Source organism: Dermacentor andersoni, chromosome 3 (assembly GCF_023375885.2).
Source record: "Dermacentor andersoni chromosome 3, qqDerAnde1_hic_scaffold, whole genome shotgun sequence".
In the NCBI taxonomy this organism is placed as follows: domain Eukaryota; kingdom Metazoa; phylum Arthropoda; class Arachnida; order Ixodida; family Ixodidae; genus Dermacentor; species Dermacentor andersoni.
Window position 1 is genome coordinate 108,596,076 of NC_092816.1, and position 16,975 is coordinate 108,613,050.

The 16,975-nt window shown below is 49.6% G+C and overlaps 1 protein-coding gene across 1 annotated transcript in view; it reads left to right on the plus strand.

Annotated features, from left to right (window-relative positions):
- The window catches only part of LOC126540381 (venom metalloproteinase antarease-like TserMP_B), a 46,698-nt gene extending 33,794 nt beyond the window's left edge, over window positions 1-12,904 (plus strand). The window contains exons 5-7 of the mRNA XM_072286744.1: window positions 1,626-1,782; window positions 9,297-9,425; window positions 12,737-12,904. Of these exons, the coding sequence (XP_072142845.1) occupies window positions 1,626-1,782; window positions 9,297-9,425; window positions 12,737-12,769 (319 nt within the window). The 3' untranslated portion in view covers window positions 12,770-12,904. The remainder of the gene's footprint in view (window positions 1-1,625; window positions 1,783-9,296; window positions 9,426-12,736) is intronic.
- The last annotated feature ends 4,071 nt before the right edge of the window (window positions 12,905-16,975 follow it).

A 16,975-nucleotide genomic window follows, 5' to 3' on the forward strand; every position in this document is an offset into this window, starting at 1 on the left:
TAGAGGTACTCCACAGATCAGCTCTCCGTGTTATCACAGGGCTCCCGAAACACACACGTGTCGAGGAGCTACATCGCTATGCGAAGTTGCCTACCCTCCGTGCAACCATCGAAGCATCGAAGGCAGGACACGAGGAACGCCTGAAGCACACCAGACAAGGCAGGACTCTACTGGCCTACATGGGAAAGGATATATCAACTTTGCCACAACTACCATCCGACATCTCACCGTGGGATGACATTGCTGTCGTCGACACTACACCAACGCCCCGAAACATGGGTGCCCAACATGCGCACCGCCGGGCAGCATTCGCTGCGCGTCATGTGCAGACATTGGCAGACGCACCGCCAAGCCATGAACAAGTGTACACTGACGCAGCTTTCGACCCACGCACCAACGAGGGAGCAGTCGCCTACCACGTAGTGGGTTCTTGTGAAACACATTCTACCTTTACGACTGCTGATGCTGACGACCCAACGGAACTTGAACTCCGCGCAATAGTCTGGGCATTAGATAGAGTTTCAAGCACCACGCAAGCAAAACACATCGATATATACACCGACTCTCAGTATGCGCTGCATGCCTGCAAGTCGCGCCGCACAGCATCATCGGAAGTACTCCTCGTCAAGCAGGCCTTCAGGCGTGCGGAAGCCCACGGGGTCACTGCAACACTTCATTGGATCCCTGGTCACCAGGGCATCGAGGGAAATGAGAGAGCCCACGAGGCGGCGCGCGCCCTTCTTTCCAACCGCGTCGTCTCCCGGGATCCTTCAGAAGCCCTCACAACCAGCACAAGCAACACGACAAATGGAGCCCCGTATGACCCAGACAGAGCTCTGAGAGCAGCAGCCAACCGACGCAAGAGGGAACTCCGTGCGAATGTGCCCTCAGACCCAGACCCACTTCCAGCGGGTCTTCCCAGGTCGGGGCAGGTGCTGCTGCATAGGCTCCGTTCCGGCTTCGTCCTCACACCGGATGTGCTGGAACGGTGGCGACAGTACCGGCCACGCCGGGAAAGACACCCTCCATCTCCGTCTCCCAACTCCCTTCCATCGCAGGAACCCGGCCATCCCACAGCCTCCGCGGACCAAGAAGCGCTCCAGACGCCACACAGGTGCCCTGACTGCGACATGGCCACGCGGCCATCCGCAGCCCATCTGTTTTGGGAGTGCCAGCGACACGCTCAACAGCGGGACCACCACCTGAGGGCGGTGCGAGTGTCGTCCTACGAGGAGTGGATTAGACCGGAAACTGGCTCGATGGATTCTGACAGGGCCATTCTGGACTCGCTCTTGGCTTTCGCCAAGGACGCGCAGCTTCTAGGACGGCTCTGAATACGCCTCCCCCCTCCTCTTCCTATTCCCCATTATAGGCCTTCGCGCCATCCTTTAATAAATACATTTTGTCACCATCATCATCATCTCTCGTTAGCACAAACACTAGGCGTTCTGTGTTAAATCGTAAGCCTGACGTGTTGCTGCGCCCAGGCTAATCGTGCTGTGTCAACAAGAAATTTCGACGTTACCAAAAGGAGAGAGGCTCAAGGGGAAGAAACGTCTAGTAGTTTGAAACATTTCCCGTTGTGCTATTTAGAAAGGTACAATAACGTTTTTTTTTTTTTTCAGGTGGCCTTACTCAAAGTGTCTATTGCGCAATGCATTATGCCACGTTATTTCTCTGCCAAACAAGGCGGCAAGTCTACCTGGGGATAGTATGGATGGACCCACGTTCTGCAAGGAATACTACCGAAAACCGAGATACGCGAACTCAACGTACCTAAAGGTACGATGGTTTTAAAGTTTCCGCTTTCTTCGCTAAATTTGTGTGGTTGGACGGACGCTGTTTCGCGCGATTCGCTCGAAAGGGTCACACAAATAAGGAGGAAAAGGAGTACAAGAGCCGAGAAGAAAGCGCTGTAGGGGGCGAGGAGCTAGAAATGTGATGGTGCAATCGATACAGTAGTCATGCGTGGCGTGACGTCAGCACATTATATGAGGCCTACGCTCCATTGATATGTGGTGTCTGTCACCACATATCACGCGAGTTGTTGGGTGAGGTCTGCCTTTACCGCATTATCAATGTTATCCAGCTAATTTCTCTGCGCACCGTTGTGGATTTTAGCGGTTACGTTGTTACGCCGCTAAGCACCAGATCGGGGGAACAACTCCTGGCGACGGCGGTCACGTTTCGGTAGGGTGAAATGCATGAACGTTGGTTTACCGTACATGTTTTGAGTGTACGTTAAATATTAAGATGGTCAACAATAGCCCGGAGTCTTCCGGTACGGCGTGCCTCAATATCAGCTCATGGCTTTCACACGTAAAACCCCTGAATTTACTTTTAACGCGACAGCGTTAAGGAGCTCGTGTCGCAGAAAAGCCGGTGTTGTCGCCGTTGGTGTCAGCGGCGTTGGCCGTGAGCGATAAATCCCAAAAGGCACCTCATAAATTAAAACATCTTGCAAAATGGGCTGTGGGAATCGAACTAGGGTCTCCAGAGTGTGAGACGGAGACGCTACCACTCAGCCACGAGTTCGATCGGTCAAAGCGGGATAAAATCGCCTCTAGTGAATGCGGTGTTGCCTTAGAAACGTGCCGTAGAAAGTTATACTGCGGTGTATATCGGTAATTATAATCATGTAAATTACAGAAGTCGCAGTTTCACGAGTAGCGAAGTACGCTTCCGCTACATTTCTTCTGCGCTATGCGCACACGCAGAGCCATCTTGCTCCAAGCACAGAAGACCCCCCCTTCACAATGTACGGCGCTGTCGCGAAACGTGGCGCGCCACTCGCCCCATGATCGCGTCCGCCTTCATGGCGCGTCGCGGCCCGGCTGTTTGGCTCGCGTAGATCGTTTGTGTAGGCGGTGCGAACGGGGTGAGAGAACGCTATCGCGTTCCACTCTTGAAGTCGTAGCTTAAGCGTCCTCCAATTTTTTTACCTATTGGTCTGGCCAAGACTCCCTTATCAAAATTTCCTGAACTGTGTCGCTGATTATATGCCAATGCAATCGTCTCTAATCAATTTGCTCGAATAAGGTTTGTCCTGAATCATGGCCTGGCATGGAAATAGACAGCTGGGTTAGAAGAAAAAGCCATCGCAGACTTTCACAGTCATGCACTATGAATTACGGCACATTTCTTCTGTTTTTTTGTCTTATCTAAGAACGGTCCAACGATTGTTCCTCGCCACGTGGTTTACCGACGTGACCTATAGCTCTGTTTCGCTCATAAAGACCCTTGCAGGATCGCTGGAGGATATATATATATATATATATATATATATATTATTACGATATGATTCCGCGAGAGACGAGCCGCCGAGAACGACGAAGATGTTGGTCGGTGCCCTCGGCACGAGTGAGTGTCAGCCTGGCTGTCTGGCTCCAGTGTAAATAGCGTGTTAATAGCATCTCTCGTCTGTGTCTTTCCGCACGTAACATTTCTGGTGGAGGTCAGCGATCCCCGTCCTCACCACGGAACTCCGAAGTGGTCGGCACACCAAGCTTGTCACCATGCCTGCCGGTGACGAACCCGCCTCCGCAACGGCTTCGGCTCGTCCGAATGCTCCAGTCGTCACGGTTGCCCCACATCGTGACCCAGGTGTGTTCTCTGGCCTGGAGGGACAGGATGTCGACGACTGGATCAAGCTCTATGAACATGCCAGCGCTAATAACAGGTGGGACCCAACGATTATGCTCGCCAATGTTATCTTTTATCTAGGCGGCACCCCACGCGTGTGGCACCAAACACATGATGACGAAATAACCAGTTGGGACAGTTTCAAAGAAAAACTGCGGGAACTGTTCGGCGACCCCATTGGGCGCAAGGCTGCCGCGAGAAAGGCTCTTGCGTCTCGTGTTCAGTCACCTACAGAGCCATACGTTTCCTACATCCTCGACGTCTTGGCTCTATGCCGTAAAGCTGACGATCATATGTCCGAAGGAGATAAAGTGGCACATGTGCTAAAAGGCATCGCCGACGACGCTTTCAATTTGCTTGTTTTCGGCAACGTGTCGACTATCGACGCCATTATAAAAGAATGCCGTCGCCTTGAACACGCTAAGAGCCGCCGTATCTCAAACCACATTGCGCGCCTACCCAACACTGCTGCTACGTCGACATGTGAGGGTCGACCACGTCAGACCACCACCTGTGACGACGTCACCCGCATTGTTCGCCGCGAACTCGAGGCCGCCTCTTTGCCAGCCTTCTCCACGCCGCATCCCGATCCCCCAGCAACCACCATTGCGATGATTCAGGCTGTCGTCAGACAGGAATTTGAAAACATGGGTCTGAACACCGTGTGTTCCACGTCTCGACCCAGCGTTCCCCAGTTATCTAGCAGCCCTCCTCGTCCCCGGCAGTCCTTTTCTGCCACATCTCGCCGCAACCCGTCCGAATGGCGTACACCTGATGACAGGCCGATATGCTTCCACTGCTGTCGCATCGGCCACGTCGCCCGTCACTGCCGCAACCGATGGCCACCACCTCCTCGGACTTACGCCCCCACTTATTCCCGCACCTTTGGACCTTCTGTACCCTATGTCACCCGCCATGAACCTACTACTGCGGATGTCCCTGCTCCGAACCTTCGCTACAGCCGCTCGCCCTCACCTCGACGCCACCAGTCTCGTTCGCCCCAACCCCGCCGCTTTTCTTCGCCGCCTATCGCCTCCCGCACCCAGCCGGAAAACTAGGCACTGCAGCTTCTGGAGGTGAAGCTGCGTTGTCGACCCTGCCCTCAAATCCTCTGCTCACGTTACCTACTAACCGAAACCTTCTTGACGTTGACGTTGACGGCTATCCTGTCACGGCACTCATCGATACAGGAGCACATCTTTCTATTATGAGTGCTGCCTTCCGACGACGACTGAACAAGCTCCTCACCCCAGCGTCGACACGCGTCGTCCGCGTTGCGGATGGCGGTACTGTGCCTATCATCGGCATGTGTACGGCACGTGTCAGCATCGCCGGCCGCCACACTCCTGTACTCTTCACCGTAATTGCTCATTGCCGCCACGACCTTATTCTCGGCCTCGATTTTCTCTCCGCCCATTCTGCCCTAATTGACTGCTCTTCCAGTACCCTTCGCCTCGAGTTGCCGATGCTCGCAGAACCTTCTAACGCACCCCACTCCCGCTTACGCTCCACCGGCTTTCTTCGCCTGCCGCCAAAGTCCATAGCCTACATTGAACTGTTGTCTTTCCCACCAGTTCCTGATGGCGAGTACCTCGTCACTCCTCTGCCCGACATCCCAATACAGCATGACGTCACCGTGCCTCACAGTATAGTTACTATTACGGCGAACCACACTCGCATGCCTGTCAGTAACTTTGGATTGACAAAGCAAATTCTACCGCAAGGTATTTGCCTTGCCACCATTGATTGTCTCGGCGACCAATACGTGGCAGCGTTATCGACCGATGGTTCTCGCGACCTTAGCATGCCCATCGCGCCAGCCTCGGGCGTCGATACCAACATAAAGAAAATGGTTGCGACGGACCTGTCCTCTACGCAGGCTGAAGACCTTTGCGAAGTATTATTGTCCTACCGCGATATTTTCGACTTTGACGATCGCCCTTTAGGCCAGACGCTAGCGGTCAAGCATCGCATTCTTACTGGCGATGCTGTGCCTATTCACCGACGACCGTATCGAGTTTCTGTGTCGGAACGCCGAGTAATTCAAGATAAAGTGAACAAAATGCTCGATAAAAACATCATTGAGCCTTCATCGAGTCCCTGGGCGTCACCTGTGGTGTTGGTTAAGAAGAAGGACGGCACGTGGCGCTTCTGTGTAGATTACCGTAACCTGAACAGCATTACCCGCTCCCACGTATAGACGACGCCCTTGATTGCCTGCACGGTTCCAGATATTTCTCGTCTATTTATCTTCGTTCGGGATATTGGCAGATTGCTGTTGACGATATGGACAAAGAAAAAACCGCGTTTATCGCACCTGATGGCCTATACCAATTTAAAGTAATGCCGTTTGGATTATGCAACGCCCCTGCCACCTTTGAGCGTATGATGGACTCCTTGCTCCAAGGTTTCAAATGGTCCACATGCCTCTGCTACCTCGACGACGTCATCGTCTTCTCGCCAACGTTCGACACTCACCTTGAGCGTCACACAACTATACTTGATGTATTTCGAAAGGCGAAGCTGCAACTTAACTCATCCAAATGTCGTTTTGGCCACCGACAAATTACTCTTCTGGGCCATCTAGCTGACGCTTCCGGAGTACAGCCTGACCCCGACAAAACTCGCGCTGTCCGAGAGTTTCCGGTTCCGAAGACAGCCGCAGACGTTCGAAGTTTTGTAGGGCTGTGCTCGTACTTTCGTCGTTTTGTTCCAGATTTTGCGACAATTGCTAGGCCCCTAACTAATCTTTTGAAGAAAGGCGTACAATTCTCGTGGGGTACTGCAGAAGCCGCCGCCTTCTCTCGTCTCGTCACTCTTCTAACCTCACCACCCATTCTCGCCCACTTCGACCCTGATGCCCCTACAGAATTACGTACAGATGCCAGCGGTCATGGCGTAGGTGCCGTCTTAGCCCAGCGTCAGCGTGGCAAGGATCGCGTTATTGCTTATGCGAGCCGCCTCCTAGCAACATCGGAGCGCAACTATTCCATTACGGAACGCGAATGCCTTGCTGTTGTCTGGGCGGTTGCAAAGTTCCGTCCTTACCTTTACGGTCGCCCTTTTTCCGTGGTCACTGACCATCATGCTCTTTGCTGGCTCTCATCGCTAAAAGATCCTACAGGCCGGCTTGGTCGATGGGCTTTGAGGCTACGGGAATTTTCATATTCCGTGGTGTACAAGTCTGGCCGCCTGCACCAAGACGCTGACAGTTTGTCGCGTTACCCTGTTGACGACTCTGACTCCTCCAATATTGCCAGTGCTTCTTGCGTATTCTCGGTATCCCAGCTGCTTCATTTCGCCGACGAGCAACGCCATGACGCCTACATCAGAGCACTCATCGACCGTTTTGAACACTCTCCGGCCGATGCTACTCTACGCCTATTCGTCCTCCGCGACGGTACTCTGTACCGTCGTAACCTTCATCCAGACGGCTCTGAGTTCCTGCTTGTAGTACCTAAACACCTCCGCTCCACCGTTCTCGAAGAGCTTCACGACGCGCCAACGGCAGGACACCTCGGCGTATCTCGAACCTATGACCGTGTACGTCGCCGTTTTTTCTGGCCGGGCCTTGCCCGTTCCGTACGACGTTACGTCGCCGCTTGTGAACTTTGCCAACGACGCAAGAAGCCTTCCCAGCTCCCCGCTAGTTACCTGCAGCCGCTCGACATCCCTGCCGAGCCCTTCCATCGTGTCGGCTTGGACCTTCTAGGCCTCCGGAATCTACATCAGGAAACAAGTGGGTTGCAGTCGCGGTGGACTACGCGACCCGCTACGCCGTAACCCGTGCTCTTCCGACCAGTTGTGCAACTGATGTTGCGGACTTCCTGCTACATGATATCATATTGATGCATGGTGCTCCGTGTCAATTGCTTACAGACCGCGGCCGCACCTTTTTGGCCAAAGTCATTGACGACATCATGCGTGCCTGCTCAATACAGCATAAATTTACCACCTCCTACCACCCCCAAACGAACGGCCTCACTGAGCGTTTGAACCGCACCCTTACAGACATGCTATCCAGATACGTTTCAGACGACCACCGTGACTGGGACCTGGCTCTACCTTACATTACCTTTGCATATAACTCTTCCCGTCTCGAAACTGCTGGCTTTTTCCCGTTTTACCTCTTGTATGGCCGCGAACCGACGCTACCACTGGACACTGTGCTTCCGTCCGCCACAGCTTCAACTAGCGAGTATGCCCGTGATGCAATCGCCCATGCTGACCATGCTCGCCAACTTGCGCGCGCTCGTCTACAAGTGTCTCAAGACAAGCAGAAACAACGCTACGACCTCCGTCACCGTGATGTCCATTTTGTTCCCGGAGCCCTCGTGTTGCTTTGGTCACCATCGCGTAAAGTCGGCCTTTGTGAAAAACTGATTTTCTGTTACACAGGCCCATATCGCGTGATACGCAAAGTGACCGATGTCACCTATGAAATCGTTCTAGCCACGCCCAAGACGTCCTCCGCTGTGACAACCAGTGCCATTGTCCACGCTGCCCGACTCAAGCCCTACAACTCTCCATGCCCCTTGGATATTTAACAGCACCGTGACGGTGCTTTTGCCGCCGGGGGGTAATATTACGATATGATTCCGCGAGAGACGAGCCGCCGCGAGAACGACGAAGAAGTTGGTCGGTGCCCTCGGCACGAGCGAGTGTCAGCGTGGCTGTCTGGCTCCAGTGTAAATAGCGTGTAAATAGCATCTCTCGTCTGTGTCTTTCCACACGTAACAATATATATATATATATGGATTATGCGGTAACTTGTCCCGCTACATTGCAGGATCGCTGGAGGCGTAGGCTCCGCCGTAAAAGCATTTCGGGAGTTTTTAGGCATATCTTGAGGCACTTGCCCCTCGAAGGGTGGGGCACTCCTCAGGGTGCCATCATCTCCCCCACACTGTTTAACATCTGTGTGCTTGGTCTTTCCGAGAGGGTGGCACGGGTCGAGGAGTCAAGCACAGTATCTCCGCCCCGCCGGATTTCGATGCTCCCCCGCCAAGTATGAGCTTCGGATTTAGAGAAAAGAGAAGGCAGGCAGACCCAAAGAGCAGGCAGCCCAGGGCCTTACCTCGGACAATAGGAAAAGGGGGCTCATTTATTATAACCTGCTATTATGGAACCATGGGCAGTGCCCCAAAGCCTCACCCACCAACACCTCCCGCACTAACACGCGCATCATAACTACGGCCGAGCAGTGGGAGACATTTCTGCTCAGCTTGGATCCAGAGGAGTAGCTCTGGGCCGTCCGGATGGCCGAAGACGCCGCCAGCAAGCAAGGACTGGCCGCCGTCTGAGGAAGGGAGGGAATGGGAATTAGTCTCCCGACCCCCGCCACCCCTGAACCCCATCAAGGACATAATACAGTTTTATCTCTCGAGAGAGAGACATGTATGAAGCGAGAAAACCAGAACGAGCAGACGGGGTCCCCCGCCTACTGTAACAGCATGCGTTTAGCCTGATCATTTGGGGAGAGCTTGTCGAGCTGCAAAAACAGGAATCCCCCGCTACCCCGGTGGGGCCCTTTTTATTACGAAGCGAGGTGCGTTCTACCCACTTCACCTCATACCTTTATTATCCAGTACAACGTATGCCAGGCTGTGTAATGTGGGTGAGGTAAAACATTTATTCCTTTTTTTTTTTTGCAGCTGGATTCCGACCTCCAACAGTGCGTGTTTCGCTGTTTGGTAGAGTACACTAATCCTAAAGGGAAAATGGAGAATCGAACGTCATTTGCAATGGATGGAACGCCCTGCTCTGAATCTGGGCCCCTCAAGGTGAAAAGTTCCCAGACGTCTTTAGGGGAAGTGAAAGCCTAGTCTGTTGAGTAGCTGGGTCGCTAAGGCCAAGAGAAAAAAATATATTTTGTGTACTACTGTGTGTAGCTCAGGTACCGCGCTGCTTAATTCAGGTACCCTACTAAAAAATTCAGTAACTAGAACACGACCAAGAGAAATGCATTATTGCCATTCCCTTCTCAGCTCATAGCGATGTATTGTCGTAGCTTTTGTGTTTATTTTTGTTTAGTTTTTAAGGAGAGGGATTTTCCTGCAGCCAACATTTGCACAAGAACTTATTTCACCAGTATTACGCATTCGACGAGCTCTATAAGATAAAAGTGAATGAAGGCTATTTTACAGGTTTTTTTTTTTCTTATCGCGATCTCAAGAAAGACTGCAAAATTTTAAAAAGACGTTTAGGCCCTTCCAGTGTTCGTGGTTGGTTTTTTTACTTGTATATGTACTGTAATATACCAAGTAAAAATCTGCCAACCACACATTCCATTTTTTTTTTTATAAGAGTTGGTACTTGCTCACCTAAATTATGTGACTATATATGTAATTTTTTTGTTACCACATAGGCCTTTAACGCATATTCCATCAGCTTATTATCAGAATATATAGTTTCACTAACTGACCTCATTCCTAATTTTTTTATCATGGTGATTTAAGAACGTTACTAAATACATATTGTTCTTGACATTGGTGCACTGCATGTCTGAAATCCAAAAGAGATCACTGCTACCACGATCAGAGAAGTGAAACCTGTTTTGTGCCTTCTCGCAGCACTAGAGATGTTCATTTTTGCTACAGTTTCATTACAGCATAAAACCTTCATATGCATTGTTTTTTTTTTCTGCCTACACACTTTTCTGCGCACATAATTCATGCGCAGTGTTTGCGCATATTTTTTGCAAGCGGGCTCGTCGGAAGTACTGCCCATGTTCAGAATTCAACAGGAAATATTTCATGCTCATAATAGTATTCCATCATTATTAGTTATCTAGTCCTTTTTCTTGCGCGATTCCATTTCCATTGCCATTTCCTTCACCATGGAATATCAGAAAAAATATGGATGCTCCTCCAGGCTAGATCTTGACCTTTCGTGCTATAAAAATTTCTGCTCTCACTTTAGCTATTCTTCAAATGTCTTCTGTCCGTCTAAATCCATCTGCGCATTCTCTGCCAGACTGAAATGACTAGCCACCCATCCGCTGAATATTGGGTGACACTATCGGGTGTATGTGGAGGTGACCTTTATTTTTTTGCACTAAGCAATTCAGGATGGAAAATGTTGTTTTGTGATACTGAAGAAACTTTTAGAGCTATTTTATTCGTGAAGCAACCTACATGACTGCATAGGCTCTGGCTGGTGAGGACCACAGAAAAAGTTAAAGTAGGCACTAGGTCTGCAGTTTGCGATGTGACCCCATTCTGCGAGACTGGCTAGGTCACGGCGTTCCTTGAATTTTACAACGAAGCTGTAGCATCTCTCTGGTCGGCTTTCTTCTTGGTTTCCACGTCTGTGGGCAAAAATGTGGGCTGATATCCGCGGAGCTAGTGCACTATCCGGCTAACCCGACATGCAGGGGAAGCAGGCATCAAGCACTCAGCAGAGTGAAGCGAAAGCTGCATACATTGTTTGGAATTACGCGTACAGCATACAGAACGGCATTCGTACCCGCCGTCGTTTCTCAGTGGCTATGGTGTTGGGCTGCTGAGCACGAGGTCGCGGGATTGAATCCCGGCCACGTCGGCCGCATTTCGATGGGGGCGAAATGCGGAAACCCCCGCGTACTTACATTTAGGTGCGCGTTAAAGAACCCCAGGTGGTCGAAATTTCCGGAGTCCTCCACTACGGCATGCCTCATAATCAGAAAGGGGTTTTGGCACGTAAAACCCCATAATATTTAACAGCGTTCGTTTCAATAAAAAACAAGCACAAAACAAGCATCCGAGCCACATATTTGATGACGAGCCCGGGAGAAATTCATTAGGGCATTCTGTGCCCCTTCTAGATGCAACCGTCCATGACGCAATGGCCTCAAACTCGGGCTTGTCTGCTAGAGGTCCTGTATTAAAATTCTGCCATTGAACGTTTTTAATAATGTTTATTTATTCATTTCATAGCGCTCTGTAGAAAATGTCGAGATTACAAAGACACGACGCCGTTTAAAGCTCCATGAAAGAAGTTGAGGCAAATCCATGTACTTCTCATAATTCACATGCTGGCTCAACCATGATTGCAGCTCTCGTTCACACTCCAGTTGCAGCAGTGCTATGGGTAAGCGACGCAAAGTTCGGGCTCCCGAGGAACCCCAGTGACCACACAAAGCGATTCTGACTACCATTACTTAAACGTAATGAAACATTTCATACACCCATCGGCAGGTGCAGTGGTTTTCAACAGCTCTGCTCGACATCCACTTTCACAGGGCTGGGATGGCGAGTCGATTTTTTTTTTCGCAGGCGGACTACTGTCGGAGGCCTAGCCATAAACCGGCAGCTCCTACGGGAGAAATGTAGTCTCGGCGTTTTCTCTGTGCCATCATTGGTTTCAGAAATTAATTTGGCAATGAAACCAGAGAGGTTCATTATATGGCGTACTTATCGTTTGCATAAAATCCTCAAATCGCAGAATCGTTCACCATTTAGTCATAATGCTGTGACTGAGCGCAGCGTTGTCATAAGGTTATAGGAAACCTTACGCTATCTCGTAAGTCCGGTCCTGTATATAATGCGCTTGTCGTAAGCTAGGTACATGCATGGGTGGTCGACTAGGCCTGCCACCAGAAGCATCTGGTTTATTTGCAAAAACGTGCTGCTCGAGCAGCCTGAACATGGCACAGAAGTGCGTCCAAGTAGAACTGAATAATGATGAAAAAGGAGGACGCCGCGAGAGCACTCTATATGCGTCTTTGCTATGTGTGTGTTCTACAACGAAATAAAAATACAAAATAATCGGCATGGTCGAAAGCCTGTTGAACGCACAGGTTTTCGTAAAGGAAGGAATATTCCTCGGCGCCATTACAGTCATGCATCATCAAATAAAAGAGCATTCGTGAAAATCTTACGTTACACTAGACCAAGTAAAACACCATAGTACGAATACAGATACGCGACGAATTCAGATACGGCGAGAGGAAATAGGTATACGCTGAAACTCAAGGAATATGCCTGAAAGCAACTGAATTAGACGTACATACGCAATATTCACTCTATACGAGCATTGACAACCTTCAAGATCACATTAAAGTGTCGGAAAGCGTGGAAATTATTAATTCCGTTGTTTGCCTATTCTTTCACAGATATGCCAGAACATGAAATGCGTTAGTCCGTAGCGCAATATTATGCTTTAATGCGCAAAAATGTGAATTTGCCACAAAACAAAAAAGCAAGAAAAAAATCTGCGGCGGGCATCCTACCACGCCAAGGTCAACTCATTACCAGAATAAAGGTTTTTATTTCTGAATGGATACTTTTGCATTATTATTTCTCTCCACATACCGCAATTGTATGAACTACTCGCTCCGATCAGTCTTTCTTTGGTGCGATTACACATGCTGAATAATTGTTGTTGCTGCAATGCAATGAGCTTGAAAACTAAGCTGTAGTATTTCATGACTAACTTCTGAGGAACCTTGGCCTAAGCGATGAGAAAGTTAGGTAGGACTGCGGTTTAGTAGTACGAATAGCAGAAAAGATTCAAAAACAAAAGGTTGCATGATTGTCGAGTCTTCTTGCTGACCAAATAACCACAATACGGAGTGGATAAACATTGCAAGCTCTATAGCACTATTGATGGGATCAGAAAACATACCTTTTGCAATATGCGAGTTGCTTATTAACTCGGCGAGTTGCTTATTAATTAACACTGACAAAGTAACAATGAATACGTACCCCTTGGCAAACCTTTCAATATGAGAACCGCCGAGTACGCCACGTGTAATTTCTTGTGCAGTGTTTTACATTTATCTTGCAAAAATATACAACCTTGGGTGACTTTATGCGCTGACTGCTCGCCGCCTAGAGTGGTTGGTTAAAGTGCCGGTCTTGCAGTTAGCACTTCCAACCCCCGACGCTGCGCGTGTAATTAGCGTATCGATATTACATTCAGGCCTCGGTATCCATACCCTGGCATATTAGTTCGTTATTTAAGCACTTCGTTTCCTCCATGTGCATGTCAAAGACGCTGCCACCATAAGGCTGAATACCACACGGCTAAATTAGACAAATTATTGTAGACAAAATGTAGCACTTGAAACAGGCCTTTAAACCACCTCTCGGGCTTTGTGAGGAAACACATTTCGCGAATAGCATACGCAGCTTTCCAAATCTCAGCCACGTTTTGCAGTCGTGGGCAGCAAGTGTAGTGGGCAAGCGGACCGTGAACTTTCATTTTTCTAAAGCACCCTCTTTTGGTACACAGGCCTTCTCCTCACCCATTTCACAGCAGCCGGCGACGCTCATATGTCGTGATATGCAAGATTACCATAAACGGCTGCTATTGTTCGAAAGCTGACATCAATAAAAAGGCTATATAGATCCGTGCGCTTTTTGCTACTGTAACCATCTGTGCTAATTGACGCATTTAATATAAGAGGCCGAAGTGCACGAAAATCTGCATTTCAAGTTTCTTTAAGAATTACGCACCTGCGTAAAAAGCCGAATAATTTGGAGGACGCTTAAGTTTCGCCTCTAAGAGTGGAACGCCATAGCATTCAAAGACCTCTTGCTGTTTTTCATGCTTCCTGGCAACTGCAGCTCTTGTAATCGTAACGTTTAGCGGGAAACGCTGGCTACGAAGGCGAGCTTCTTGTCAGAAGTGTGGCCTCTTGCGTGAGTCGATTTCCTGTTATCGTTTCGCACTTTTAATAGTTCCGTCTGAGAAGAGCGAACATAAAGGGCATACGCGGTCGGTGTGTTTTTTTTTAAAGCGAAAGATTTACTGGCCGCGAGCTTGCGATTTCGCCGTGGCGGTGCTACGAGGAGCCTCATGACGTCACAACGCGCGCCTCGCCACGCTCCCTCGCCACGCTCCCACTACTAGCACCGAACCACAGGTGTTCCGCGGCTGCGCAGCATTGCGCCTATCCGCGGCCGCCGTTTGGTGTGACGTCAAACCGTGTTCCTTGTCGTCGCGCTCGCCTCCGATCGCTTCGCCAGCTGCGTCGCATGCCTGAGGAGGATTGAAAAGGAGAGCTCGCGTGCGCCGCAACCACAGTTGTGGCGGCAGAATGGACGGCGACAATTCTGATAAGCAGGAGAAGGCCTGGAATCGACATCGGAACGAGGTGAAGAGGAAACGAATCGCGCAGGAAACTGACAAACAGCGCGCCGAACGACTGGCTAAACGCCGCAACATAGCTAGACAACCAGACTAACCCGGACATGCAATGAAGATTAACCAAGGCTAATCATGATATGCCTTAGCTTTCGCTACGTATATCCTGGCGTAGCCGAGCTAAGCCACTGCCAATTTTTTTTTTATTACAGTTGTTTGTGGGCTGCCGTTCTCAAAATTCCAAGGAATAACTTTGCAAAGAATTATATACAAGGTGTGAGCAACTCTGGTGGTAGAGAAAGTGTTGGGTATGCGTGGTTCGGAATTTGGTTCGAAATACTTTTCGCCGAAGCGACGTCCAACGCCGATGCCGGATTTTCTGTGACACGGGCTCCTTAGCGCTCTCGCGTTAATATTGTATGCTTACGATGGAGCCGTGCCCACTCATGTAGGAACAAATAGTTAGCCACAATGATTGTCAGTGTCCTAGCCGTGGGGTCTCGCTAATGAGAGCAGCATCCCGGGCAAGTTGGTAATCCATTACCAACTTGCCATCCATTTGTTGCGTAGTAAGACTTGAGTAAGGGTCCTGCAAAAATTGAGTAGTTTTGAGTACTAAACTATCTTCGAATCCCTAGAAGCTTAATCCCAGACCCCACGTAGGCTTGCGCATTGCGAGCACTGGTGACCTTGCAACAACTTATGCTATCTTTCCAAGTTTGCTTTTTTCGAAAGAGTTTTTGCCCCAAGATGGTGTGCTGACTGTGTGATTTACGCCTTATAATTAGTATATTAACGTCTACAAAAGTACGTCAAAAGAGTAGAATGCCAAAATAATTGTTTACTATTAGGAGCACAGAAAAATTAAATTTCCTTGAGGGGCCGTGGCAACGCCTGGCGACTGCTTTTTTGATGAAACACCGACCCTCTCATCAGAAAACAAGACGGCGAACCCGCCAGAAGATGTAAAGGACGGGTTTTCGTTGGCAACAATTACCACCGCTATGAGAAAAGGAGTAGCCTTCACCATTATAAGGTGACTTCGTCTCAATCTTTTATTTTCATTTCAATAAAAAAACACCCAAAAATGAAATAGCCTATATTAGGGCAGGTCATCAGGTTATACATATATTTGGCTACTCGAGCAACAGCAACAACCACCAGAAAAACAACAAATTCCTGGGTGTGGGCATGTGCCTTGCCTAGTCAGGCTGGGAAGAAGAGGAAGATATTCCATCTCGTGGGTATGCACCGATGAGTGCATTACTTTCTCTCCTGCCACCGCTTTATAAGACAAAGAAAATTATTAGTACACTCATTCACCAAACTTGGGCTATCGCTAACCTCACCAACCATTCTTTCTTTTGGTGCGACCTCACTGGGATCAAGCCACAGGGATGCTTTTCTTGCAATTTACAATTTTATTAGAGATACAAAAAGAGTACCTTGCTGACTTTCTAAAATTATCAATATTTTCTATTATTTCATTTATTTACGTTAACTTACTTTATCAAAATTCACAATATTTTCATCACACGTCTAAATTACTGTTCTAGTCTCATGCTCCACAATTTAAATCTAGTTTGGCTTTACTACTAAGCATACGAAAAACCGCCTGCTTCTTGGCCAATCCCCCATAGTGGGTATGCGCCATTGTCTGGGACACAAGACAAGACAAGAGTGCCCCAGAGTCAAAGGGGCTACATTCACCGAGAGCAGAACGCCCTCAGCAACCAGAAAGGTGCATCCCGGAGCTCTTTTGAAGCCTCGTGCGTGATTCGAGCCCCGGAAGGACTTTCGACACCGACGTCCAACCAGCGGGGCCCTCAGCCTCGAATCCAAGGCGATGCACACGGACCGCGCTCCGCTTCTGGAAGAAGTCGAGCCGTGCGACGGCGAGGGAACTGAAGCGGGCCTCCAACGGCCTTCGTCCCCGGCCCCACAACAGCCGCCTTCGGTGGCCAGTGTGAGTGTAGACGCTGCAGCCGTCCAGGTCGGAGATGGCGTGGCTGATTCCGGATCCACGCACGACAGTCAAGGGGGCGGAAGTGGCGCGGAGAACGCTTTTCGGGACGCTCCGAGCCCCTCTTCTCGATCAGTGGCCCCCCTCATGGAAGCAGAAGGTGAGATACGCGCATTTCTGTTGAAGTTTGAAGGAATGCTCGATTATATTTCACATGGTGGAAAATGTGTCGGCGAGCGATTCGCGCCGCATGATGCATTTCTGTTTTGCAAGATTGTGCAGGGTGCGTTTTGTGTCGAC